Raw genomic sequence first — 24,046 nt, forward strand, 5'->3', positions numbered from 1 at the left:
AGTCTAATTTCCATACACTGTGCAGCAACTTACGTCAATCGACAAGTCTCTTCCAGTATGGTTCTTATCGCGCAAGGAGCACGCCTGCTCATTGGCCATATTGAGAGCAGTCACGTGGTGATAGGATATCCATTTCCACCCATCGCTTCCAGTTTGTAAAGCGTTCAATCCCTTCGTGCTCGACAACTAAACAGTTGGCTTCCTAAGAGGAGTGTACACCATGGATCGGTATCTTTCCAGAAAACGGGCCCGGAGTCCACCGGCGCCCACCTGCTCGGACGAAGACTCGACCGATATGAAGCTCGCGCGCCTGGCCTCACTCTTCCCGAACATGGCTCTAGATGCATTGATGGAGATTCTCCTCTCCACTGGCGGCTGCGTCGAGACGGCAATCACCACGATCCAAGCTCAGGCCTCTCTGTACCCTCCCAAAAGGCGATCAACGGCCGGCGCCACACCCGCGGTTCAGACTTCCTTGAATGCCCACATGCGAATATCCCACCACCCGGAACAAAAGCGATCGCGGACCCGAAAAGGCAAGACGCTGCATCTATACTCCCCGGAAGACATCGCGGCGCACACGCCCTGCACCATCATCCACAACTTCCTGCCCGCGGAGCAAGCCAACGCGCTCCTCCTCGAGCTCCTCGACGAATCGCAGCACTTCTCACGCTACCGATTCCAGCTCTTCGACCGCACCGTCCAGAGCCCCCACTCCGCCAGCATCTACGTCGCCACCCCCGAGCAACACCGCCAGCACACCTCCGAGTACACCTACGGCGGCACCTACCGGGCCACCGTCCGGCAGACCACCCCCCACCTGCGCGCGGTCTCTGGCAAGGTCCAGCAGGCGGTCAACGCGGAGATCCAGCACCGCATCCGCACCGTCTACCCGGGCGGCCGCAAGCTGAAGTATCAGTCCCCCAAAGAGTGGATGCCCAATGCGGCCTTTGTGAATTGCTACGACGGCCCCACGGAGGCGGTTGGATACCACTCAGATGAGCTGACCTATCTCGGCCCGCGGGCCGTGATCGGAAGCTTGAGTCTCGGCGTTGAGCGGGAGTTTCGTGTCCGAAGGATTGTTCCCACGGACGACCATGACGACGATGATGCTGAAGACCCGGGGGCGCCGGAAGATACTTCCGAAGGACGGATCTCGGCGCATACAGCGGAGAAGACTTCCACTCCGGCCAAGGTCCCGAAGGAACCGAATCCTTTGGAAGAACACAACAACTCTCGCAAAGCACCGACGACACCGTCATCACCAGCATCAGCATCAGCATCATCCCGGGCAGACGCTCAGGGTCAAATCTCTATACACCTCCCGCACAACTCGCTGCTGGTCATGCACGCTGAGATGCAAGAGGAATGGAAGCACGCCATTGTCCCGGCACAAACCATCTCGCCGCATCCGCTGGCGGGGAACCGGCGCATCAACGTCACGTATCGGTGGTACCGCGACTCATTGCACCCGCGGTACACGCCCCGGTGCCGGTGTGGCGCCCATACGATTCTACGGTGTGTGCAGCGCAGACGCGAGACCCGGGGCCGGTATATGTGGATGTGCTATGCGGGGTATGCCCCGGGCAAGAAAGGGTGTAGCTTTTTCCAGTGGGCGGATTTCGATGATGATGGGGAGCCACTCTGGGACAAGACGGCGGTGCATGATGATGCGCCGTGGTTGGAGAACTTCGTAGAAGGATAGGACCAGTTTGAGACTGGGGTGGGGGGGGCACGTAGGAAATGAGAAGGGGAATACCAGTATATGAGAATATCCGATCAACAGTGGAAGGGTCGCATTTTGTGGTACTGCCTCTCTCCATGGATATACTTCCACAATCTCATTCTGTATGCATAACGTAGTTACACTTGATCATCAAAGAGACCCTTCAATTGTGAGGCCGGGGTGAGAATAATGAGCAAGGAGGTTCTTTTGCCAGCATCCACTCCGACTACAGTCTCATTGACTGCCGTACTCTAGCAAATTTGGGCGTCAAAACAACTGTGTCAAGGGAGGCGAGTTGACAACCCACCGTCGAATCTTCGCGCTCCTCTGCTTCCTCTTACTTGATCACATACCGAAACTCCTTGAAGCTCACACATCCCGGACTAGATCGAGCATCAGGCACCATAATCCAATCTTGGAACTGATGACTTCTGGCTATAAGCTTTAATCCCTTCGGCACAAGCTTGTTTTCAAACTTTCTCTGCAAGGAGAAATCAAAACCAAAATCCTCAGCTCATGGTACTGGGCCGCCATCGCGCGAGTTCTGCGGCGCCCGAAAGAAGATGCGTACGGTCCCTTCTTTTCTTGCTCCCCCTCGCCCGCCCCCACCAGCTCTGAAGGACCGACGCTTGCTGCGGGAGCTGCAGTACTCGGAGCAGGCGACAGCTAAGGCGAAAATGCAACAGATTGTAACGATAGGGACGAGGATGAGGAGACAGACGATGATCGTTGTCTTATAGTTGGACGGGGAAAAAGTTCGCTTCTCACTGAAGGTGGTGAGCATTGTAAGTGCCAGGAAAGCTTATGTCGGTAGGATTTGCGGTGAATGGTTTGGATGTTGATGTGGGTTGAATCTTGAATCTTGAGAGGGGTTGGATGACAATTGCCACAAGGCTTGTAAGCTGTGATGAAAGTTGCATAGATAGGATATACAGGAGGCTGGTGATTGGAAGCTTGGTTCTGGTGTTCTGAAATTGAGGGTACTGGGAGGGTCCACGGTCCGGGGTAAGTTGCTAGCTGCTGTGCAACGAATGGGAAGGTGCGAACAGCGACTCATGAACAATTAGGTATGGGAAGTAGGAATATCCCAGATCAACTGATTGATGGTAGTACAATGGGTATATTGAAGCACCTAGCTCGTAGGCTTTATTGATGCACCTCCTCCGTTCGTAGGTTGATTTTCTCCATCACCGATGCGAGCGTAGCCTTATCCAAACGGGTGAATCGAATCTATGGCCAGTCCATGTCAGCAACAGTCCCTCGCTGAAAGGGGGGAAAGAACATGAAATAGCATACCGTCTCATCCGCTCCTCCGCGCGTGGGCCCATACAGAGTTGAATCCGAGATACTAGCCTCAACCTCACTCTGCACCCGTCTCACCCAGATCCCATCCCAGTGCCAATCCCCAGGGGCCCTGGCTTGCGGGCTTCCAGCCTTCTTCACCACCCCCAATGAGGTAGCTGTAGCACTGTCGCTGCCCCTCTGGTGCGCCTTCCACGCATGCCACGCGCTCGGGTTCGCGGCCGCCTCCAATGGTAAGGAGTCCAGAACAGTCGCGTCGTCGAACGTCGAGCGGATATAGTCAAGAAGGACTGCTACGGGGACGGTTTGCCTCGTTTCCGAGAATCGTCGGTCTGCTGTCGGAGAAGTGGGGTCGATCTCTTCCGTCGTGGGCGAGGTGGGGGTTGTTTGGTCTTGGTCGGGTATAGGTTCTTCGCCGGCCGGCGTATCAGGTCTCCTTGCTCCGTTTGTATTAGTGCTGATGGTCGAGTTGCGCACGCTCACGGCTTTGATGGATGGAGCTGTTGACGGGTTGCATCCGCCTCGTTTGGCCCGACCGAACCAGTGCGGGAACCCGTGCCGTAAACTAAATCCGCCGGGGGGTAAGCGCTCATCGTCGGTGGCGCTGACGGGATCTTCATTCGAGGCACCTGTGCTGAAGGTGTAAGTGGTGAGGGGCACGACCAGGGGGTGAAAGACGTCGGTCGCGAAGTTGACCATGGGCGGCATGTCGGGATAGGAGTCAGGGAAGCGGATCTGGAAACGGAGGACAGCGGAGGCATATGGACCTTTAACAGACGAGTGATAAGCATGTGCATTGACTACTATGAAACTTCACTTGGCCTGCCGAACGTGTGGAGATCTCTTACCAGCGCGAACAAAGATGACACCAGACCAGAGCGTTGGGTCACCGGGACTGAGGCTCACGTAGGTGCCCGGAGGGGCTGCATGTTGCAAACTTGCACTGGTGCAATTAGCCGAAGATTGGACAACACTTGATTATGGACTGACTGACAATTCCAAAAGAAGCTGCTGTTTCCGAAGGGATGGAATGCTGGGTAAACGGGTTGTCGACATGATGTTTATGGTTGAGGCGGAAGTCCACTGATCTAGTCTGGCTTTCCATTCTTTAGGGGGGGATGGCGGGCTCGATTGACAACTGGAAGTTGTTGGATCTCGCCTTATCCCCGTTATCTCCACCCCCGCCTGCAGTGCCTCAAGCCAGATAAGGATATAGCGAGGTATGTACTAAGTACAATCTTGGTTCATTTTCAAATAGTCGACTATTCTATCTCTATACTTGCATGAAATTCAACGCTTGTGGTGAGGGCTCCAATAACGCAAATAGAAAAATGCACCGCAATCATAGACATCCTGCCTACAAAGCTCAGGTCATAAAAATGCCATTTCACAGCCCCCTTCTGAGTGCTTGAATTGAGGCCCTCTCGAGTTTTGCGTGGGGTTGCATCAGCCCCAGAACCGTCATACCCTCTCCCACGCCCTCATAGATACCACCCGCGATACCTTCCACCCACCAGTCTGTAATATTGATCACCGTCGAGCGCACCCTCCCCTCGTAAAGACCCAGGATGGTAGACCCAAAGCTCATGCTTCGTTTGCCCCAGCTATCTACCGTGTCCAGGGTCGTTGAAATGACACGTTCGGTGACCCGATGAGAGCGCTCGTACTGATAGACCCGCGCAAGGAGTAGCTTCAGGTACGGGACCACGTAACGCACAAGGACAAAGATTTGAATAATAACGAACGCCAGCAAGCGATGCAGGAGTGACCTTCCAGACTTATTAGACCGATGATATGTGTCTGGTTCTGCGTCAGAACTTATAAGCCCTGTTGCCGGCTGGCTTGCATCGCCCGGTACCAACGTGGATGACTGGAGACTTGATGGAAGGTTATGCCGGATGGTTGCGATCTCGTCGTGAGTCAGTTCTGCGGGTAGAGCGTCTAATAGATATCCCAGGGCAGTAATGTACAACGAGCGGGCCAGGGGACCGTCGCATCGGGGCAGTTGCGCTTCATATCCAGCGTTTCGGAGAAGGCTCAGCGCTAATGATAAAAAGTGAGTCAGTTCTGGCACAACAGAATTTCCAGATCATCTTGCACCGAGAACTCAGCATTCTGTAGTCGGAGGATCAGGGCATAATCCGGACCAATTCAGATCTATTGAGAGGGGATAGGTGTTGCTATTACAAACCAGGTATTACTCTATTCCATCGCAATCCAGACTCCGCTTCGTACTTCGATGATGATGGTACGCCGAATGTATCACCATATCTACCGTCTTCAAAGGCAGTGATCTCACTCATGTCTGGAGCCTTTCCCGATACAGACGACACGCAAGAGTCTCGCTCATTGCTCGAACTATCCGCCGTCGCAGGCCGCGGGAAAAAGTCGCCGCTGAGTGAGTCAGGCAGGGTCTTATAGCACTCCAATTCCGGAATGGAAGATGACGGCATACGCGAGTGCATGGAGGCACTCGGTTGCTCGCTAATCGTATTCGCCTTGAAGTTTGGCGCGACACCTGAGCTGACCGATCGCTGAATTGTAGAGTAAAAGCCAGGGAGTCGCCGTCGGAGAGATGCTGGAATGACGGGGAAAAGGATGGTAAACGCCTGAGGATAGACCATTGTGTCATGTAAAGGTGTTCGATCATCCATGACGGCCATTATTGACGGCCAAATGCCGTCTTTGACCCTGAATAGTACCTGGAGAGGAGGAAGGGCGAAAGGCTAAAGGGTCTGCGTCAGACATACGCAGGCGGGCGGGAAAGCGTTGAGACTCGCTTGTGGTTTTTCTTGGGTCTACTGATACTATCAGGCCACGGTGAATTTGCACGTGGCTGTGTCAGACCGTTAAGTAGCAGTGACTGATGCAGGAAGACCATTTTGATTGCGTTGGAGGGGGAAAAATCCCCTCGAAAAGCCCCGGCGTCCAGTTCCGAGAGAATCACATGTCAATCACGGATGTCAATAGATAGATAGACTCATCTCGACTCGGTTTCCCTTTCCCTTTCCCCCGATAAGCAAGCAATCCCGCGACAATCCCGAGCCAACCCCGTCAAGGTGCTCCGTGAGTAACCATGAAACCTTCCATAGGTACTGGGTATCAATTCATTTCATTCGTTCACGCGAGCCATCCAGGATGGATCCAAGACCCAAGATACCTAGCCAATCAAATGGAAGTGGCACGCCTGTCAGTTCAAGTTACACGCCCTGCGCCCTACGTCTGACATGTGCGAAACAAGGATCGAATCCCTTTATGAACCGATTATATTAAGACTAAACATCGCTCGCTTTGACTTCTGTGCCAATTAAAGAACCTTTTGAACGCTCACAAGACGATGACATGACTAACTAAAAACAGAATCCGAGACTTTTACCACCATAACTTTGTCCGTCTGACAATCTCCTAGGCCAATTACTCCTCTTCTTTCGCCAATCAGGCATTCCTTCCAGGAAAATATAGATCTTGTGCCAGACTGTGGTTCGGATCAAGACCTGCATCGGACATGTACACTTCGTTTTGCTTGGGACTGGGTATAGGAATGGGTGCCGAAGCCATCTTTGACGGAGCCAGTGGCTGTGCCATCGAAACTGCCACCTGTGCCTCATGTTCATGGGAAATGAAATCATTATCACTTCCGCCGTCGCCTCCGAAACCCAGACCCTGCAATTCCTCCAATGGCATCTCATCGTACCTGGAATTCAACTGTTGAAGGAATTCTGGGTCGAATCCCATTTGCACGAATGGATCAACCGAAGCGCTCAGCGGAGTAGAAAACGCGGTCGGTCCAGCAGACAAACTGCTTCCCCAGTCAGACGACAATTCTGACTGTGGTCTAGTGGGCATGGTGCCAGAATTCTCGGCATAGCTACCGATGGAGCTTCCAGGTGCGCTTGCTGGGACAGAGGACCGACTAGTTCCTGGAAGCGCAGGGCTGTGAAACCCGGAAGGAGGAGCCATAGGACTGAATGGTTGCTGTGAACGACAGGCAGACCGTGCTAACAAATTGGTTTCCAAGGGTGGCTGTCGCAGTCCGTCCGTTGCGGCGAATGGGGGCTGCATACCCAAGTCAGAGAGCTGGATGTGGTCCGAGCCGGGAACAACCTCAAGGCCAGTATCCCGTTTCAGGAAGCTGAGCCAGACCGGGTTGTCGGCACAAGTCTGGTGCCAGCGGTCGTCGGTGCCGTAAATGATCATCCGGGCTTCATCCTGAATCATCTGATCCGAGGGCACAACACCTGCAGCTACTTGATTGTGTATGAAGGCAGTGAGTTCATGTTTCAGTCGAATGAAGCAATTGGCGTCTTCTGCTACCACGAGTCCAGGCGCTTTGCCTGCTGCAGAAGAAGGCTTGAAGGGATTGAGGGTCTTCTGGTCGTGGCCAATGAGGTACGGTGGCATGGCATTTTCAACGAGGCCTAAGATGAAGGGCTCAAAGCCCCAATCACCTCGCCATTGAGTCATGTTGCTGCCATTCTTGAAATGCGAGGCCAGATGATCGACTCGGTCCTTCCAGGTCGATAGACCAATTCCGCAGAATCCACATCGTGACTTCAATTCAGTGATGCTACTCCGCCATGCATCCATGGATGAGAGAAATTTGACATTGTGCATGAGCCGAAGGTGCTGATTGAGATGATCCTTCCGATAGAAGGAACGTTCCGCAGATGTTTTCTCTTGGCAGGCACTGTAGTTGTGTGACTCCAGGTGGTCCATGTCTGGGTCAACGGCCATGCAGAACACACAGCGATTGGCACCCCCGATAAAGGCAACCCCCCCTAACGGCGAGCAGGTCCACTTCTCGAGGGCTAGATGAAGCGACTTCTCATGGCGTTGCCAGTCATACTTTGTCTGGAAGGTATCTGTACAGAAGGTGCATTGAAATATGCGGGCGTTGCGGGTCTTCTGCTGGTTGAACGGGTTGACGGGCAGTGAGGGCTTCCGACGACGACGCCGTTCCTTCCGTTCCATCGAGCCAAACGACCCCAATGAGGAACGGTGTGAGAAGGCGGACGCAAAGGAGAGATCGGATAAGGAAGAGCGACTGGCCGATTGACTGGTTTCATGACTGCTGACTGATGGAGCATTAAACAAATTGGAGTTGTCATGGCTTGAGTCATTGCTGGACCCAGTCTTCCGAGAATGGGAACGCACGTGACCTGGATGAAACGAGCGCGGCCGCTCAGGATCTAGGGACGTATTGTTCAAAGCTCGAATAATATCGGATGTGGCAGCGGGTTCGTTTTCGGGAGGGGAGTGCTTCCAACGTTCAAGAGGCGTCATGGTTGCGACGTCTCGACGTTGCTGCTGTCCGGGGATATCCACTGCTCCGGGCGCTGCTGGAGAACCGCTGCGCGGAGGAGCTCGAACTTTACCGCGTCGCCGAGCGTTGGCAAGCCAATTGCATATCTGGGTTCGTTTTAGACCCGTGCGTTGCTTCAGCTCGTCTTTTTCTTGGTCAGTAGGGTAAGGATAGGCACTGTGGTCCAGCAGCCAGGTCTTGAGGATGCGGACCGCCTCGCGCGACAATCGGGAATTGCTCTTCCTTGACTGGCCGTCCGCTTCCTCGGCGATGTACGAATGGGACTTAAGCGCCTTCTTCCCTGTTAGACCGCCAGTAGTATTATCGATGTTTTCGGCAATCGGGTGTAATGTGTCCAGGAATCGGCCGGGAGCTTCGACCTGCTTCGTGAAACTGCATTCACGCCAGAGAGAGATGCAACAAGTACAGCCACTTTGTCGCATCACTCCACTCTTCGCAACAAAGCAATCTAGATTCATATGCCTGCAGAAATCACAGGGCTCCCTGGCACGCCTCATTGGATAGACACCATTATCAAGAAGCGAATTAGGAACATCCACCAATTGATGTTCTTCAAGACCCTGCTTTGGTGGGTGGGTGGAGAAATCTAAGGGTTCGTCTTGGAGGAACGAGTTGTAGTTCGCAGCGGCATCGCCCTCGTCAATCTCAAACTTGTCGGAGGCAATGTCATCTTCGCGTACAAGAGAGTGCGAATCATACGAAGCCTCGTCGAAATCGAAGTACTCCATTCCCCACTGGACGAGGTCTTTTGAGGGAAGATTAAATTCAAGAAAGAAGTCAGTGGGAGGCTTGCGAACAAGTTATCCGTGTCTATCTTCTTTTGGAAGATGAACAAAGAGGAATATCAGACGAGCAATAGTATGGAGCAAGAGACCAAGTCATGAACTGTCTGTAGAAATGGATAGTAAGCGGGTTGTTGGCGGGCGGACGGGACAGCCAACATGACTATATTTTTCGTCTGGGGTATCAAAAGCACGCCGAACTGCAGAACCCTGGTCGATTTGCCAGTTCCTTCCATGCACCCCGGCGGGGGGGGTTGTTTCATGGAGCCATGGAGCGCTGGATCGTAACCCGTTAGACCTGTTGTTGGTCTCCGGAGAAGGCTGCGTGGTCCGGACGGGGATAGGCGAGCAATGGATAAGAGATCAGGAAAAAACTGGAGCTCATGCAAGACTGCACGCCCTTCCAATGACAGCACCATTCCTATTTGAGGCAAGCGTTGTCAATGCGTACAGCCAACTTTGCGCCCACACTAATCCCGGATAGGCAGGAATGATTCATCTGGGCTGGCAACGATATCGGAGCGGTGGGGGGAGGGGCGGGGGGTCCGTTGTTATCAAATTATCAACACCGCGATAAACTAACTACTGAGTACGGAGTACTCGTGACTACATGTACATGTGGATGCCAAGACGAAGAGACTCCTTCTCCTTCTCCTCTACGTACTGCCGTTTACCCGCTATCGAACCATATGATCTCGTCCTCTTTGTCCATTCAATCACTAAGGTGGACTTTTCCTTGCATATCCTGCGGGCGCCAACGCGATGTCATTCCTGCTTCCCTTGATCGATTCTCAGCTCAATTACGGAACCTTCTTGTCCGATAGGAACACAGCCTAAGAGATATTGAGGCTTGGCAGACAATGCGGCCTCTCTAGGTGTGCATGACATAGTAGGCCATCACCATGATCAGAGAGCTCAGGTTGGAACACCGCTGGTGTAGCGACACAACGCCGGAAAACAGACGGCATCTACCGCAGCGATTATGGTTGGTCTTCAGCAGCAGCATCGTCATCTCACACCAGGCCCCCTCCCTTGCCCCTCATCCAGGTCTGTGCGACTACTATCTCTCTTTGTTCGGCTCGCGCCCCCACGATGTAATCCTCGTGTGGTTCGAGCTATCAAGGTGTTCGCAACTGCGCCAACAAGCGGCTTACAACTACCCGCAATACGAAGACGCATGGCAAGCAGGGAGTCGACAAGAATCACTAGGTTGACTTTGGAAGCATGAGGCTGGAAAATGCAAGCAATGCGTTCCCTTCCTCCAATCCGGCACCTCCGAGGATATTGCACATAAGAATAGGAGTGTGAATCAATCAGCCATTGAGCAGCTAAGGTGTTATTACTCAAGTCAAGCCAGTCCGGAGAGTTTCGTATGTACAAAGCCTAGTCGCATGCTTTTGAATGTGTTTTTCCGCGATTGGCATGTCCCGGAATTCAAACGGAATCTCGCCGTTCGATAAACTTGTGCACTTGAGCAAGACTAACTAACATAAGGCTGGTAGCCAAGACCCGCCTTGCTCCACATAGAACTTTGGATGCCAAGATCTGGAAGAAAATTCGTCGAACCCCAACAGGAGCCGAGGGAAGGAAGCAGCCTGAGAAGCCGAAAAAAAAAATTAAAAAAAGGAGAGGTGATGGATGGGGCTCCTGTAGGGGGGGAAACATACCTCCCGGCTGCTGTATAGCAAACGGCTCCTAACCCACGGCGCATTACCTGACTGTGGACAATGAAAGAGGCGCTAGAATATACAGTACCTAGATAATAGCCTTATGCTCCTATAAGAATCACCACGCCTCGTTTTCTGTAAATTTCTCCATTCTTTGTACTTAGTATGTTCACTGGACGGTGACGATTTACTGACACACATAGGATCCCTACTGGCAGAGTATGTCAGTGTATCGGCACTCTTTCAGTAGAATGCTATGGTGTGTTCGGTTTCTATGATCCATGCTCTTGCGCTCGCTTTATGTTGCTCGAAGGTGACGGGATGTATTATGAGGTTGACTGCATATTGAATTTACCAAGGATCACCATCTTTCCATCCCCTCATGCCATAATGAACACACACTCGATGTATTATATCCTTGGATATCTTTTGTAGAGAAATTAACCGTACCAGAAGTATGTATAGATAAATACAAGTGTATCTCGCCAACCCTATGGCTTGCATAGTTCAAACCAGGTCTCTACAAGCCCCACATCGAGAACAACAATAGATAGGTGGACGACAGTCAATTCAGCCCTCTCCAGACGGTCCATTGTTACCCGAGCCACCAAAGAAGTATCCTTCCAGCATATCATAATTGGCATTCTCACTCCAATCATGCTGAAAATCCATCGCCATGCCAAAGCCGAGGTCGATCCCCACACTGTGACCGACCCCATGGCCTAATGAAGGCATGGCCTGGAGATTGTACTCGGGGTTGTTGTCGTCGGAGGTGAGAATTTGGCCATCGGCTGCACTGCTGGGGTCAAAGTCGAGGAAATCAAGGCTGATAGAGGTAGGGCGGTCGTGAGGGGGTTGATATTGAGCACCAGCAGGGTGGCTTGGGTTGTTGCCGGCACCGACACTGTTAGGTGAGGCGCTTTGCTGAGGCGAGTGGGCGTAATAATACTGCGGCTGCTGTGGATGCGGCTGCTGTTGAGTCTGAGGCGAAACAGGATTGTCGTATGGAGACGCGTAGTATTCTAGGGAAGGGGTTCGCTGGGGATGGGGACGAATAGAAGTCCGATCGGGAGGGTAATTGGATGAGGAGGGTTCTGGGTAGTCGGGTCGGGCCCCGCGAGGCGGTGGTAGTGGGTACGACTGCACAGGTTTTCTGGACCCATTGTTGGGCCGGTCGGGAACACCGGCATGATCGTTGAACAGGTCACCAAGATTCATGTCGAAGCGTGGCAATGGGCGAGGTGCTTGACGCATAGGGCCGGCACCCTGTCGACGGACGGGGCCTTGGATATGGCGAGACCGTGAATCAGCTTGGTTGCCTGCGTATGCTCTGGCTTGGTTGGTGTGAAGTGCAGCTGCCTGTCGTTGCGCTGCTTCTGCCTGGATCCGGCTGAGATCTACTTGCGATCCGAAACCAGTGGTCGAAAGACACATCTGTACTGTGGCTTTGCTCATTCGCTCGAAGGCGTCTCGACATGCCTCTGCAGGTGGACATTTGTGCATGAGGTCCCCAAGAACGGAGGTAGCAGCAAGGACGGTGAAGTCGACTTCGTCGAGTGTCTGTAAACAATCAGATACTGGGGACAAGAGAATGGTAGAAAGAAAGTAATGGTGAAGTACGTACCAAGCGACTGCGAACCAGAGCTGAATGCCAAATCGCATATAGAAAAGAGATACCTGAAATCTATTAGCGCACGCTTGTTAAACGTCAGTTCGATACAACTTGCCAGCCATGAAAATATGGTGTGTAGCCAGATAAGTATAATTGACCAACCGCACACGATGCATCTGGCGATAGATCCGAATCACCTTCTGCCCAGCCTCGGCGACTTTGTAGTAGATTTCATCCTCGGCCTCCACTTCATCCACATTGGAAAACGACGGACTGGACACGTCTTCAGCAGGCATCATTTCATCTGCCAATTCTGCTGGCACCGTCAAACTCTGTTGATATAGCATGATAACAGCCTGCCAATAATTCAGCTCAAGGAACTCGACGGAGAACTGCACGCCTGTGTCACGGCGGGTTGGCGCACTTTGCTGCCATTCTGCCAAGCGCCTGTGAACGTCTTTGCGCCAGGAATGAAAGGAGTCGAAGCCTTGCAGGAACGGAGATACAATGTCTGCACGAATGGGTCTTCTGGCGGGATATGGCGACCTTTGTCTGAGGAAACGGGCTTGTTGATGCTGAAGCACGTCTTGAATTTCTGATTGCAAAACTCGGAGTTTAAAATAGTGGTGCGCTGCATGCTTATAACTCGGTGCACCCTCGGGCGGTGCCACGATGCCAGACTTGGTGATATATTTATCTTCGAACGCGGATGGGAACTCGGTGCTGATGGCTTGATCGCTGATACCGAATGGGCGACCGACACAGCAACTGACCAAACGATCGAGACTATATACACACCACCAAAGACGGCGACGAAGATCACGCACCCATTGGCGCCGTCCTAGTTCGCGAGTATCGACATGCTTCTTAGGTTTATCGGTGCTCTTGCTTTGGGTACGATTGATGCTCTCGTCCCCGGGTGTATCAATCTCTGTGCCATCCTCGTAATGCAAGCCGAGATCAACTGCCAGTCGCATCGCGACGCCAACGATATACCATAACCCAGGTGCTACAGGCCGCAAAAGAGCGAAACTAGCGAGAAGTAGCACAGCTTGCAATTCCTCTAAGGCACCTGATCCGTCTCCAGAGGCAGTATTCCCAAGGAAGGACTCTAGATGAATGATTGCAGATGCATGGTACTCTTCCGGTTGATGTTGGTGGCTCGACAGTCGTGGTCTTTTAGAACTCGGGGATGGAGACTGGTCTCGGTCTTCACGTTTGCCGTCACCTGATGACTTATCTTCGAAGATGATACCCGCACCTATAGCAAACACAATGTTGAGTGAGTAAAGGCTTCGCGGGGAGCGGTTCTTCTCGTCAACTGCATATGTCCGTTCGAGCATCTCCATGAAGTCAGTCCGATGAAGAATGGGTATCTGAGCGTTTGCATGTTCGAAGTAAAGGTTGACGAGCCTTTCAGCCAGGTCCCGGTCCGGAAATGCCGCACATTTCATGGTCGGCCGTGTCTGTAAGCCGAAGAAAGAATCACGCATCGTACTACCAGCAGTCCCCGTGGCACTGTGCGGCAGGCGCTCATTGGGACGCATTGGCCCGCGCTCCGCAACGCTCCCTGACACAGAACTCTTAACAGCAGCGAAGACGACACGAGCGAAGGAGATCCCGGATGTGGAGCCCAGATACCGCGGATCAGAGGTTCCTTGCACCGATACCATTCCTATGTTTGATACCAAGTTCTGGATGCGCCAGTTGTCCTCTTTGTTGGGATCCCGACTTTTGTCCAGCTCTTGTCCGCTCGAGGCATCCATCTCCTGTCTCACGACCGAACCGTCTGTCTCCCCTTTCACTCCTTTCTCGTCTCCATCGGCTGTGAGTCCTTCGGCTGTAGACACCAACAAGGCCTCCGAGCCTGTGGTCGGTGCCTGAGGAGCATCAAGCCCCGCCTCCACTTTCACGGCCTCCTCTTCATCGAACGCAACAGGTTCCTTGTACTCGATTTTATTGTCCATTAACAGCTTTTCTAGATATGCCACGCGAGCCTCGAGAAAGTAGACGTAGCTACGGGGTATTTCGCGTTTCGTGATTGGGTCATAGCCGACGCATCGGACGCCGGCTTTTTCGCAGGACTGACATCGGGGGAGTCGCTGGTCACAACGATTCTTTCGCAGACGACATCGGTTACAGGCGGAGACGTTGCGGAATGAAGAGGAATTGGAGGCCTGAGACGAGGATATCGAATTTGCGGGGGCGAGCGCTTCACGGGCGGGCTGCTGCTGAGACTGCGCCGGCGACTCTGCAGGCATGGAGGACGTATCAGTTGACGAATGCGGTCTTTTCTTCCCTGAGGAGGCCGGTGAGGGAGGAGATGCGGGGTTCAGCATGGCGGAAGAGGCACGACAAAGGGAAGCGCAAACGTGCGAGCATGTCTCGGGAATGGGTTTCTGGAGATGTTGTTCAAGCGAGATGGGTATAAATAAGAGTGCGAAAGTGCTGGAAACAGCCGAGCATTCATGGTAGGATCAAGCGCTGGCTCCTATCGTATCCGATCGATAGAGTAGTGTACTGTATCGACGCGAATAAGACGCACGTGGTTCTGAGGCCGCCAGTAGCGTATCGTGACGGCGACTTATGCGGTCGGTCAATATTCGGAAGGCAAGGCACAGTTGCAGCCCATGACGCAGGCGGTCTACTTGCACGAGGGCCCTAAAGTCTGGATAGGGATTATTGTCGCGCGAGAGAGACGTAGATCAGGGGGAACTGTGGACACACGCACGGAGATGAACAGAGGGGGGAAGAAAAAAAAAGCAAGCAAGCACACCGAGGTTGAAGATAGCAAAAATTGGTGGAGACGCTGGAGGAGGATAAGTCTGGGTCCCGGGAGTGTATGGACCGGGAGAAGAATCATGTCAGCACTCACCCACCCTCTCACAGGCACTGGTTCGTGCTAATCTAACTTGGTTAAGTGAGTTGCGGGCGAGGATTCCGCTGACAAAGGTACAGTACGTTGTTAACATACATGAGTACGTATCTATCCGCAGCTGCCATGGTCAATTGAGAGGGTGGAGGTTTGATCTCAGTGCTTATGTACCTCTTTCAGGTTGTAGTAGCCATTGGACTTAACCTTGAAGCGAGACAAAAATATGTCTTGAGGAAGGGCTTGTAAGGAAGCAAGTTGGTGAAGAGATGCCGAGGTCTCAATAAGGTACAGTACTGTACAGTACCTGTCAGACCACGTGATCTCTGCCATTCAATCGCCGGGCGGAGACTGATTGGTTACTGATAAGGCAGGTCCAGGACCGATTAGTACGGTATAGATCTCATCATGGATGCCTCTCGTATAAGCTTATGTTGTAACCTGGAAAGGACCATAGGGTGGGTTTGGGGTTGGGGGGGGGCAACAGATAAAAATAACGGATATATCTTTTCCAGTCTGCTGATTGGTAAGTGAGGGCTGAACAAAACAAAGAAGTCGGTGAGTAAGTTCTTGTTTTGCTCTGGTACATTGATCCCTGAAGGGATAAAACAGCAACTGGTCGAAACAGTACCCTCTTTTCTTGAAAGCACAATAATGCTACTAAGTATCTATAGAACATTGATATTTGGCTCCAATCATGGCTCGAGTATTGATTTATTATGCGAATGTAACAAGCACTATGGAGATCCGGGAGAGAGAGAGCCAGGTCAGTCCAGTGATAGTTCGGAATAGCTTCAGCATACCTCACTTGGGAAGCTATGAACGGCCCGAAACGGACGGTCGATTCCACCACCCGCATCACCAAAGAGGCCCAATTTGCCCCGCGCCTGACCAGCTCAGCCAGAGGCTCGAGAGAGGGGCATTCATAGAGTTGTTCCCCTACAGGCGGGGCCGGCTGATCCCCCTCTCTGCAAGCCCCGCACTACCATATGACGTGAACGCACGGCAACAGCGTGGTCGGTTCACCAAGCAACCTAACTGACTACTGCATCAACGTGCGTGAGGCTTGGCCGACTTTGCCGCTGAAGGAGAGGGGTTGACCGGGTCGCATTGGACAGACATCCAGAGCCTCGAGAAATGAAACCCCGGTTAAATTGAGGAAGGGAGGGGTAAGGCGAAAAACCACTATGGCAAGCGCGGTAGCGCTCACCGTCTCGAATACAACAAATTTGCACTATCAAAACGGAAGACGTAATCGTACTAAGTAAAGCAAACTTAACTGTCTTTCATTTGCCTCTAAACATTTGGATTGTGTTGTGGAGATATTTCTCATTTCCACTTCAATCTCCTAGCAACGGATTTCTCTTATCGGACTCTCGAAGAGTTGGGATATAGTAAGCGCAATAACAAAAGAAAAATGTGAAATGACAAACACAAACAGCCTCTCCAATGCATGAAGTCATAGATGCCCAACGATGCCCATGCTAATAATGCCAACAGAAAACAATCCAACAGTAGAGATTTGAAACAGACTCGCCAGCCCTCATGCTTTTGTCGCATATGCATCCGGTCTATAAACTGCGCCATCGCCCATCTTGAGTCAGGGTCTAAAAAAAAGCACAAAACGTAAGAATAACAACAACAGAAAAAAAAGGGTAAGACAAGCCACTAGACACAATATCCACAAGACGAAATAGAGGAAGTTAGAAAATGACGTATGAGTTTAAGAACTCAAGGGGAAGGGACAAAGGGGGGGTAGAGAGAGATCAGAGAACCGATGTGATAGGACAGGATACGTAGGAGGCTTCAAACCTCGACTTCGGACTTGAAAGACTCAGGCGCGCGTAGTTGCGCTGAGTCAACATGAGGGGGAACGTCCAGCTCATCGATGCTTGTCCGCGCAGAAGAGAGCAATCTCCGCACCTCTTCGGGTGTGCCGTCCTCCTTCCCGACAATGAACGAACCCCGCAACACGTTTTGATCCTCGGACATGTCATCGGGTTGGATTTTCTTTTCCATCTCCTTTTCTCGCTCCGACTCTTCCATCCAGAAACTCTCGAAGGCACCAATGATGCAGACAAGACCGCAAGCCCACCATGCCAGCACAGAGTATCCACTCTCAAGACCTTTTGAGTGCAATAAGCCGGTAATAGTCGGGCCAAAGGCGCGGCTCAAACTGGCAGTAGAGGCTGCGGCGCCGTTGATGGAACCAAGCACCTTAGAAGATGGAGCAGCATTGGCCAGCAGAATTGCCGTAGCGGGGAATGCGATGACATGTAGAGTGATCTTGCTGATCAGAGCCAGATAGGCCGCAGCAAGCTGGAGCTTCTCCGGCAGAAGGATGAGGTAGGGGACCATGAAATACAAGGGGGGCCAAACCAGCAACACGAAGCGGAAAACCCTGAGTGTGCCAAAACGACGAACAACGAAAGGAAACAACCAAAGCTGCGCAATCATCGAGTATACACCTTGGACTGCAAGCATAAACCCGATCTTCTTGGTTGCCAGTCCCAGACCTCCGGTAAACTTTAGAGGAAGCGAAGCGGCGTCAGCGGACGTAGGAGTGCTGAGGAAGACCGGCATGAGTTGGTCGAACGAAACACTATGGCTGGGGACGATGTCAGTACCGGAACACTGTGGAGAAATAGATACTCTGATTAGACTCACTATGCGAGAATGCCATAGGCGATGATGTTGAAGATCACTTGTTTTGTGAAAGCCTTGGGCTTCTGCCCTTTCATCTGCCCCTCAATGTCGTCATCCGTAGAGAGATCATCTGATTCTTTCATCGGACCCAGACGAGGAGAAGACTCAGCACTTCTGTATTCGGGGGGTGGAACATCGTCGTAGACGAAGTAATCATCGCCGGTAGTGTCCGCCTTGACGTCCAATTCCTCGGCAAGATTGTCGCGGGATCCCTTGAACTTGTTTACCAGCCAATTGCCTAAATCCAAGCCCGGGTCGCGGCGGTTCCTCTTCTCGGGATGGGTCTCCTCCAAAAACAACAAGCCGACAATGATACCGGACGAGAGAACGACAACACAGACCAAGTTGGGCAGCAGAAATGGGAAACTGTCGAAAATGGTTCCACGCTGGAACAGCCAAGGGTAATTGTCGCAGGGTTGTGCCAACGCACCACCCATGGCGGGTCCGATGATCGAACCTAAGCACCAGACGAAGGGCATGATAGAATAGGCCCGGGGTTGGTGCTCTTTGACTGTGACTATCTCCGCAACGGTCGTTTGGAGGACTCCGATGTTACCATTCAGAAGACCTCCCAGGGCCCGGGCGACCATGGCAGTCGCCAGGTTGGGAGCGAATCCGAACACGATCATGCTGATGGCAGTTCCAATCAGACCCATGACCAAGACGGGTTTCCTGCCAATCCTGTCACTCATGCGACCCCAAAACATACCGGCGGAAAATTCGGCGAATGTGAATGACGAAGTGATCATCCCCGCATATAAAGCAATCTTGCGATCATTGTCTGTCACGTGGAAGGACTCAACCATCTGATAGACATAGGGGAATATGGACATGAATGCGATTGGCTCGCAGATGCGACATAGCGCTAACCCAGATGTCAGTCATGATATCCATTCTAGTAAATGCTCCCCGAGCGCAAGAGGCGCGGCAGTAGAAAAAGAATCAAAGGAAAGAATCAAAGGAAAGAATCAAAATCAGAGGAAGAAAGGGGGGAAGAGGGGCAGGGGAAAGAATAGAAAGATCCAACGACAAACAAACTAGCATTCGCCTTGAACACCAGTCTCTCTCTTTTTTTTCTCTCTCTCTCTTTTGTTTCCCCCGACAACTGTTGGGCGCAAAAAGCAAAAAGCAACAGCAAAAGCAAAAATACAGAAGGGCGGAAACGTACCTAGCACGAAGAGTTGCCGTACAGGGAAAGCGGACCAATCAGCGTTGCGCTCGCCATGTCGACGGCCTTGTAAACACGACGGGCGTTTAAACATCTTGTCGTTGGACCGTTTGTGCAATTCTAACATCCACGGGGTGATAGAGTTATATTTGCTTGCTAGACACTCTGATCCAACAGGAGCAGGCTTGCCAGCGAGGTCAAATGGTCGAAAAGGAATGTGTCTTCGGTGTTGTAACCGAAGGGAGGGAATGTTGGGTATAGTATAGTGATAAGATCGCTGTGCTGAAGAAAGGAGAGAGGCTGTTGGTCAAAGGGGGCTCAACATTTCCTCCCCCTGTCGCAAATTCAATGGCGAGATTCCCGTTCGTTTTCGTTTCTCTGCTTCTGCTGGTCTCCCTTTTGGGTTCGGTGATGGTCAAAAGCTGAGAAACGGCTAGGCTGTGTAACTGCAAGGGAATCCGATGACGCCAAAGTTTGATTTCAACAAACTGGTCGCTTCTGGAGGAAGTTGGTCAAGGTAACGAGGAGTGAAGACAGAGAGACAGATCAGTGTTGTTCAATCGAGTAGACAGTAGGTCAAAGGAGGTTAGGTTCGGAGGGTAGGTGTAGATATAGCAGCTGATGTACTACTTGGTAGTATAGTATGAGTGTCAACGGGCGTTTCGTCTCAATTGAGAACAGGGGAAGCAGATGAATTGAGGTTGAGAGCAGTCAAGCACAGGGGGAAAAAGTAGAAAGGTCAGTCGAAAGGAGAAGCTGGCCGGGCAGAGGAATTAAATGTAGTATTTTGAAAGTGGATAGCCTACGGAGTACTGATATGTGATCAGGCAAAAGACTAAAAAGGTGTCAACGGTTCAGGATAGTAGTCAGTATGGGACAATAAAGGCAGGCCCTTTTTCGGTTACAGCTGTACAAGAAGGATGCAGCTGCAAGCGGACAGCAAACAGCTGAGGAATAGGAAGGATCCACTCTAAATTATTAATAAAGACAATATTCTTTTTTTTTTCTCTTGGTCGCTCGATCTTAGGTTGTTGAATTAATTTGATTTATTTTTTTTTCATGCCGGGCTCTTTTAGCTTCAATTTTTATTTTATTTTATTTTTCCCTCTCTCATATTTTTCCTAAAGCATGATGCGGGTGGGCTACCCGGAAGGATAGGGAACGCCAGATGGATCGGAGCCATCTGACACGACGGTACGGGCAACAAGACTACGGTACCTTAGTCTAGATACTGGGGTACTACATCCTAGTTTAGTCCTCCGAGTAGGCCGATGACAGAGAAATCAGATTCAAAGGGAAAGAACCGGAATCTGGGATAGGGTGGAACCAATCGCTGCAAGAAAGAAACGCAATCCATTCAAGGTACGTACGTACCGTACCCGACTGTACATCGATCCTCAGGAACTGAGGGTTGCTGCTGCGCTCTGCTTGGGTAGTCAATACAAACCTGCTGTACGCACCAAGCAAGCAGAGAAAACAGGCCGGGTTACCTGCTATCATGTATGTACACAGTGCAGTACTTCCAAGTAAGAGCGGTATGGGCTGGTCCATTTTTTGACAGAACAAGAAGAAAATGGAAGGAAGGGAAGAGAAACCCACTCCTCCATTTTCGACCCATATTGGGGGATAAAAAGGACGAAATAAAAGAAAATAAGAGGAAGAAACCCCCATGAATGCCTATCAAATCACATACAACCGTCGGAATCAGATTCAGATCGGAGCTGGAATTGTAATCATCGATCCAAAGTCTAGTACTGTCAGACCACACTAGTCTACCAAAAAAAAAAAAGAAAGAAATCGAGCAGTAAAACCAGATGGGGTGGGTGGGTAGAGCCGCGAAGCAAAAGAAGAATAAAAAATAATAATCAGAAATCAAAAAGGGATGGAGCCAGTTTACAGAGAGGGATGGGAAGAACATCAAAAGAGAGAGAGAAAAGTGATGGATAAGAAAACCAAATTAAAAAATAGAAAAGCGATGAGGTCGAAGGAGAAACCGCAAATTGCCCCATTCCAGAGCCGCCGCCGCAGATTGACCGGTAGGAGGAGACCCATGAATCCATGATGGACCTGAGCCCTAGGCTCCGGGGAACAGTAGAAAAGGTGTGTAGCTAAAAAGCCCGCTAAATTGGTCCGTAAGGCAATGATGATCGACTTTCCAGAAGTCTGGTTTTAGTGCGACTTAGTGAGATGATAGATCTAACAGCGACTCCCCCAAGTCCACACCTGGTGTCCTCCCGTCTCTCTCTCTCTCTCTCTCCCTATCATCGTGCCCCCCCCCCCACCCCCTCCTTTCAGGAATCGCATGTCTCAATCAAGAGAGGTCAACGCTATTCCGAAGTCCGAATGGAATTGCAACTACAAAGGAGTGCGCCCTTCTCTTATCCATTGTGGAGGTTTCTGAAGGAGCAAGCCTAGTCCCCATCCACTATTATGCTTGATGCTCGATGACCAGGTTAGAGGGTCCAGTACCTGTTAGGTGCAGTAAGCATAAAATATCACCTTCCAAATGTAAAATAAATGTAAGTATCAAAACAGCCAAGGCCCATCGCTGAACAGCTCAAGAAGAGCAATTATGACAACATTCATGAAGGAGTCAACATCTCCAAGCTTTGTGCTTCCTTCAATGTCATTTGACCTGCAATAGGAAATCTACCCAGCAAGATGATGGGTGCCTGCACTGGTGGAGCGATAACAAGCGGTGAATTCCATTGACTACCTACTTAGCTACCGTTGACGAATTGCACTTAGTAAGAAGCTAAAACCCTGCCTGTCTGACCAAGAAAAGACAGCATGAAGTGCTTGCAATCCGGTTCAGATCAGCGGATCGCGAGCAGAACGATAAGGCAAAATGTAGACTGAGGGGTTCGGCCGAGCAAATGTATAATGAGTGAATCTAATGGAGGGAAAGAAGACTGACAGTGCAATATGAATTGATTGTATTCAAAGGGGAACGAACCAAAGAAAGTTCGCATGGCCATTTGCCGAAGTGGGCCAGGTACTTCGAAATGGCGGCGAACTTCACTCCTTACGGTGAGAAACAAAACTATCACACTTTCTCTCGCCAGACCTGGAGCGGGCCGGCAATGGGGGGTTGAACCTGTGAGGAAAGGAATCATCGATTGACATTGAGTGGAATCACCAAAATTGGTGAAGATAAAGATTCAAGGTCATAGAAGGAACACTTCTCAGGCGCAAAACTCCTGACTCTCCTTCATACCTGTAGTATCGACTCCGTACTGGGGGCCCTTAGAATCCAGGCTCAATGGATTTTGTCGTTTGTTCCCAGCTGTTGCTCATCATCGTGGAACATGACAACTTGCAGTCGTTTCTGCCTCCCTTAACTCGGTCAGATAATGCTGCTATAGCAAATGGTTGCTCGGCTTCTCGAGCAAATGCTCCGGAACTTTAATGTGATCCCCAGCTCCAAGCAAAGCATCATTTACGGAGTAGTTGGCGTATACTTTGGGTGACGATACCGTTACCGTACATGAAAGAATTTCCGGGGAAGTGAGGAGAATCAGTTTCCAGCGTCGACCGGCCGGAACAACACAATTAGGGAAGATAAGAACTACAGTCTCCGTACAATACCTTCTATGGCAAGAACTTCCTTGGAGAGAACACCGAGAAGTCTCAACAATTTCTGATGCATTCCAAATTTTTTTGAATTGCCTAGGGCCTCGTAACAGACCTACCAGCAGGTTTGAACATTGGTGAATAGCAGACAAATGAAACCATTCAGAGGCAATTCTCTCGGGTTTCTCGAAGAGCCGCCAGTCTTTCATGCATAATCACCTCTTGGGCTGCCGTCACCTAGCTCTTTGCTATGCAAGAACGAACCTGCTTCAATTCTCTTTGACGTCACTTTGTCGGCTAGTCGCTAATTGACCAGCGCTGTTGGATTTTTCCCCAGCCGCTCGAATAGATGGAAAGACCTGAAACAGCGGGTTATGCGAGAGGAGGGGCCGGGGGTGGGTAGCGCGAGACCAGATAGAGACCAAAGTGAGGGTTCCAGATACCTTCTTTATGATACTAATGTATGGAGCCAACGATCTTGATACCTGTTTGTATCCAGTCAGTAAGTGATACTTAGCACGTCTCTTACGTGGCTGACTACTCCGGCGTTTTACTTGGGAAGTGAGTATCCTAGGACAGCCTTGGACCTACCAAAAGAATCTCAGCCAGTAGCGGCTTCATGCTGATGCGATCCCCATAAGTCGGTAAAAGAGAGACTGCGTTCCCTTAGGGACAAACAACACTAAGGGCGGGTGGAAGTGGGAAGGACCAAGGCACTGGGATCTCAATTCCAGATGCTTCTTGCCAAGGCGCTCCCCCCATGTCCCCATACCAGGGCTAGGGTAACAAGTAAGTTACAATCAGTTTACCGGGCAGTATGTATGTACTGTACACACAGTACCACATTGGAACTGTCCACCACTTGCTGCAGTAGGGAAATAGTGTCATGCTGTGGATCCCATAGTGCCTGACTTAGCTTGGTTGAGATCTGGAGCCACGCGAGCCAAACGAGGATCAGAAGAAAAACAATGGAAGAGTTTAGAGCTGCAAGTAATTCTTTGACTACAACCATGGTACGTATCTGTGCATAGCAGTGGGGCTTTCTCCTACTATGTATGATACAGACGATCGACCCTGAGCATCCACCATTCCCCCCCTCTCCTAGAAGAATGGGAAATGGATACTATCGTCGCTGTACGGACAATAAAGCTTTTTGTACTTTTCCCCTAATCCATCCATCCATATTCTTTTGAGGGCAAGAATAGACAATGCGCGACGTCATTGTGCTTGAATACACCATGACAAGCAGCAAAGAGCCGATCGGTACTCCGTACCAGAAGGGCCATTGAGGACAGCCAGAAACTCAGGGCATCGA

The 24,046-nt window shown here is 51.1% G+C and overlaps 8 protein-coding genes across 8 annotated transcripts; 1 reads left to right on the forward strand and 7 right to left on the reverse strand.

Annotated features, from left to right (window-relative positions):
• Window positions 1-188: 188 nt before the first annotated feature.
• Window positions 189-1,789, forward strand: BO66DRAFT_367636 (putative CUE domain protein). The gene is made up of 2 exons (XM_025645301.1): window positions 189-1,081; window positions 1,205-1,789. Exons 1-2 carry the CDS (start codon window positions 221-223, stop codon window positions 1,703-1,705), a joined length of 1,362 nt encoding a protein of 453 aa, XP_025506937.1. The 5' UTR covers window positions 189-220; the 3' UTR covers window positions 1,706-1,789.
• A 1,083-nt stretch (window positions 1,790-2,872) lies between these two features.
• Window positions 2,873-4,084, reverse strand: BO66DRAFT_408930 (putative ubiquitin-conjugating enzyme; the record flags this gene model as incomplete). Its single annotated transcript, XM_025649152.1, has 4 exons — window positions 2,873-2,956; window positions 3,023-3,795; window positions 3,877-3,971; window positions 4,023-4,084. 4 exons carry the CDS (start codon window positions 4,082-4,084, stop codon window positions 2,873-2,875), a joined length of 1,014 nt encoding a protein of 337 aa, XP_025506938.1.
• A 64-nt stretch (window positions 4,085-4,148) lies between these two features.
• Window positions 4,149-5,879, reverse strand: BO66DRAFT_367643 (uncharacterized protein). The gene is made up of 2 exons (XM_025645302.1): window positions 5,220-5,879; window positions 4,149-5,071 (listed from the first exon to the last, which is right to left on the reverse strand). Exons 1-2 carry the CDS (start codon window positions 5,689-5,691, stop codon window positions 4,416-4,418), a joined length of 1,128 nt encoding a protein of 375 aa, XP_025506939.1. The 5' UTR covers window positions 5,692-5,879; the 3' UTR covers window positions 4,149-4,415.
• A 584-nt stretch (window positions 5,880-6,463) lies between these two features.
• Window positions 6,464-9,079, reverse strand: BO66DRAFT_398903 (putative homeobox and C2H2 transcription factor; the record flags this gene model as incomplete). The annotated part of the gene is made up of 1 exon (XM_025648659.1): window positions 6,464-9,079. The coding sequence occupies one exon, from the start codon at window positions 9,077-9,079 to the stop codon at window positions 6,464-6,466; it is 2,616 nt and encodes an 871-aa protein (XP_025506940.1).
• A 2,130-nt stretch (window positions 9,080-11,209) lies between these two features.
• BO66DRAFT_343156 (positive regulator of purine utilization) lies at window positions 11,210-15,199 on the reverse strand. The gene is made up of 3 exons (XM_025644486.1): window positions 12,528-15,199; window positions 12,425-12,477; window positions 11,210-12,360 (listed from the first exon to the last, which is right to left on the reverse strand). Exons 1-3 carry the CDS (start codon window positions 14,749-14,751, stop codon window positions 11,371-11,373), a joined length of 3,267 nt encoding a protein of 1,088 aa, XP_025506941.1. The 5' UTR covers window positions 14,752-15,199; the 3' UTR covers window positions 11,210-11,370.
• A 1,891-nt stretch (window positions 15,200-17,090) lies between these two features.
• BO66DRAFT_435562 (MFS transporter) lies at window positions 17,091-19,252 on the reverse strand (the record flags this gene model as incomplete). The annotated part of the gene is made up of 3 exons (XM_025650858.1): window positions 17,091-17,892; window positions 17,952-18,855; window positions 19,159-19,252. 3 exons carry the CDS (start codon window positions 19,250-19,252, stop codon window positions 17,091-17,093), a joined length of 1,800 nt encoding a protein of 599 aa, XP_025506942.1.
• A 1,093-nt stretch (window positions 19,253-20,345) lies between these two features.
• Window positions 20,346-21,145, reverse strand: BO66DRAFT_235490 (uncharacterized protein). The gene has a single exon (XM_025642794.1). The coding sequence runs from the start codon at window positions 21,074-21,076 to the stop codon at window positions 20,645-20,647; it is 432 nt and encodes a 143-aa protein (XP_025506943.1). The 5' UTR covers window positions 21,077-21,145; the 3' UTR covers window positions 20,346-20,644.
• Window positions 21,146-22,834: 1,689 nt separating this feature from the next.
• On the reverse strand, window positions 22,835-23,408 carry BO66DRAFT_389235 (uncharacterized protein). The gene is made up of 2 exons (XM_025646753.1): window positions 23,323-23,408; window positions 22,835-23,216 (listed from the first exon to the last, which is right to left on the reverse strand). Exons 1-2 carry the CDS (start codon window positions 23,350-23,352, stop codon window positions 23,001-23,003), a joined length of 246 nt encoding a protein of 81 aa, XP_025506944.1. The 5' UTR covers window positions 23,353-23,408; the 3' UTR covers window positions 22,835-23,000.
• Window positions 23,409-24,046: the final 638 nt, after the last annotated feature.

This window comes from Aspergillus aculeatinus (genome assembly GCF_003184765.1).
Source record: "Aspergillus aculeatinus CBS 121060 unplaced genomic scaffold BO66scaffold_8, whole genome shotgun sequence".
Taxonomy (NCBI): domain Eukaryota; kingdom Fungi; phylum Ascomycota; class Eurotiomycetes; order Eurotiales; family Aspergillaceae; genus Aspergillus; species Aspergillus aculeatinus.

Coding starts and splice junctions, on each gene's coding strand:
- BO66DRAFT_235490 (XM_025642794.1), bottom strand. CDS start 21,076: ATGTTCTTCCCATCCCTCTCTGTAAACTGGCTCCATCCCTTTTTGATT.
- BO66DRAFT_367636 (XM_025645301.1), top strand. CDS start 221: ATGGATCGGTATCTTTCCAGAAAACGGGCCCGGAGTCCACCGGCGCCC. Junction 1,082..1,204: donor AGTTTCGTGTCCGAAGGATT/GTTCCCACGGAC, acceptor AAGGTCCCGAAG/GAACCGAATCCTTTGGAAGA.
- BO66DRAFT_367643 (XM_025645302.1), bottom strand. CDS start 5,691: ATGGCCGTCATGGATGATCGAACACCTTTACATGACACAATGGTCTAT. Junction 5,072..5,219: donor ATGGAATAGAGTAATACCTG/GTTTGTAATAGC, acceptor TTTTATCATTAG/CGCTGAGCCTTCTCCGAAAC.
- BO66DRAFT_389235 (XM_025646753.1), bottom strand. CDS start 23,352: ATGAAGCCGCTACTGGCTGAGATTCTTTTG. Junction 23,217..23,322: donor TACTGGCTGAGATTCTTTTG/GTAGGTCCAAGG, acceptor GGATACAAACAG/GTATCAAGATCGTTGGCTCC.
- BO66DRAFT_343156 (XM_025644486.1), bottom strand. CDS start 14,751: ATGCTGAACCCCGCATCTCCTCCCTCACCGGCCTCCTCAGGGAAGAAA. Junction 12,478..12,527: donor ACACCATATTTTCATGGCTG/GCAAGTTGTATC, acceptor AATAGATTTCAG/GTATCTCTTTTCTATATGCG. Junction 12,361..12,424: donor CTCTGGTTCGCAGTCGCTTG/GTACGTACTTCA, acceptor GATTGTTTACAG/ACACTCGACGAAGTCGACTT.